Below are 1,328 nucleotides of genomic sequence, written 5' to 3' on the forward strand. Positions count from 1 at the left end.
TTCAGTTTTGCCTCAGGACACTCCAGCTCAACGTCAGGAAGGTCGACATCGACTTTGGGGCCTTTGATGTCCACTTCAGGACCCTTCAGGTCACCTTCCAGCTTGGGGACAGAAACATTGACGTCCCCTTTCAATTTGGGGCCTTTGAGGTTGAGATCGAAGTCGGGCATGGAGATTTTGGGGGCCTTGATGTTCATCTCGGGCATCTTGAACTTGGGGCCTTTGATCTTCCCCTCGGGACATTCCAGCTCCACATCAGGAACTTCTACGTCCACTTTTGGTCCTTTCAGTGACACCTCCGGCCCTTTCAGGTCCCCTTCGAGCTTGGGCAGGGACACATCGACGTCTCCCTTCACTTTGGGGCCTTTCAGGTTCAGATCGAAATCGGGCATGGAGATCTTGGGGGCCTTGATGTTCATCTCGGGCATCTTGAACTTGGGACCTTTGATCTTCCCCTCCGGGAGGTCAATGTCCACCTCAGGTGCTTTGATGTCCAGTTTGGGACCTTTGATGTCCACGTCAGGGCCCTTCAGGTCACCTTCCAGCTTGGGGGTGGAAATGTCCACATCCCCCTTCAGTTTTGGGCCTCTGAGGTTCAGGTCGATGTCGGGCATGGAGATCTTGGGGGTTTTGAAGTGCATCTCGGGCATCTTGAACTTGGGGCCCTTCAGCTTCGCTTCGGGGCACTCCAGGTCAACATCGGGGAGGTCCACGTTGACTTTGGGGCCTTTGATATCGACGTCTGGGGCCTTAAAATCTCCCTCGATTTTCGGGACGGCCACGTCCACGTCTCCCTTCACTTTGGGGCCTTTCAGGTTCAGATCAAAGTCGGGCATGGAGATCTTGGGGGCCTTGATGTTCATCTCGGGCATCTTGAACTTGGGGCCTTTGATCTTCCCCTCGGGGCCCTCCAGTTCGATGTCGGGGACGTCCACGTCCACTTTGGGTCCTTTCAACTCCAGATCCGGCACTTTCACGTCACCTTCTACTCTTGGGGCAGACACAGCCACGTCTCCCTTCAGTTTGGGACCTTTCAGGTTCAGGTCGACATCAGGCAGAGAAAATTTCGGCGCCTTGATGTTCATCTCTGGCATCTTGATTTTGGGTCCCTTCCACTTTCCCTCAGGACCTTCAACGTCCACGTCAGGAACGTCCACATCCACCTTCGGACCTTTAATGTTCACATCCGGACATTTCAGGTCGCCCTCCAACTTGGGGACGGAGACGTCCACGCCCCCCTTGACCTTGGGACCTTTGAGGTTCAGGTCAATGTCGGGCATGGAGATCTTGGGGGCTTTGATGTTCATCTCGGGCATCTTGAACTTGGG

General features: G+C 54.7%; 1 protein-coding gene across 1 annotated transcript in view; it reads right to left on the reverse strand.

Moving 5' to 3' along the window:
* LOC107199223 (neuroblast differentiation-associated protein AHNAK) overlaps positions 1 to 1,328 on the reverse strand; it is a 19,127-nt gene that overhangs the window by 13,095 nt on the left and 4,704 nt on the right. The window contains exon 2 of the mRNA XM_033511718.1: positions 9 to 1,322. Within this exon, the coding sequence (XP_033367609.1) occupies positions 9 to 1,322 (1,314 nt within the window). The remainder of the gene's footprint in view (positions 1 to 8; positions 1,323 to 1,328) is intronic.

The sequence above is a fragment of the Parus major genome, unplaced genomic scaffold, assembly GCF_001522545.3.
Source record: "Parus major isolate Abel unplaced genomic scaffold, Parus_major1.1 Scaffold507, whole genome shotgun sequence".
Taxonomy (NCBI): Eukaryota; Metazoa; Chordata; class Aves; order Passeriformes; family Paridae; genus Parus; species Parus major.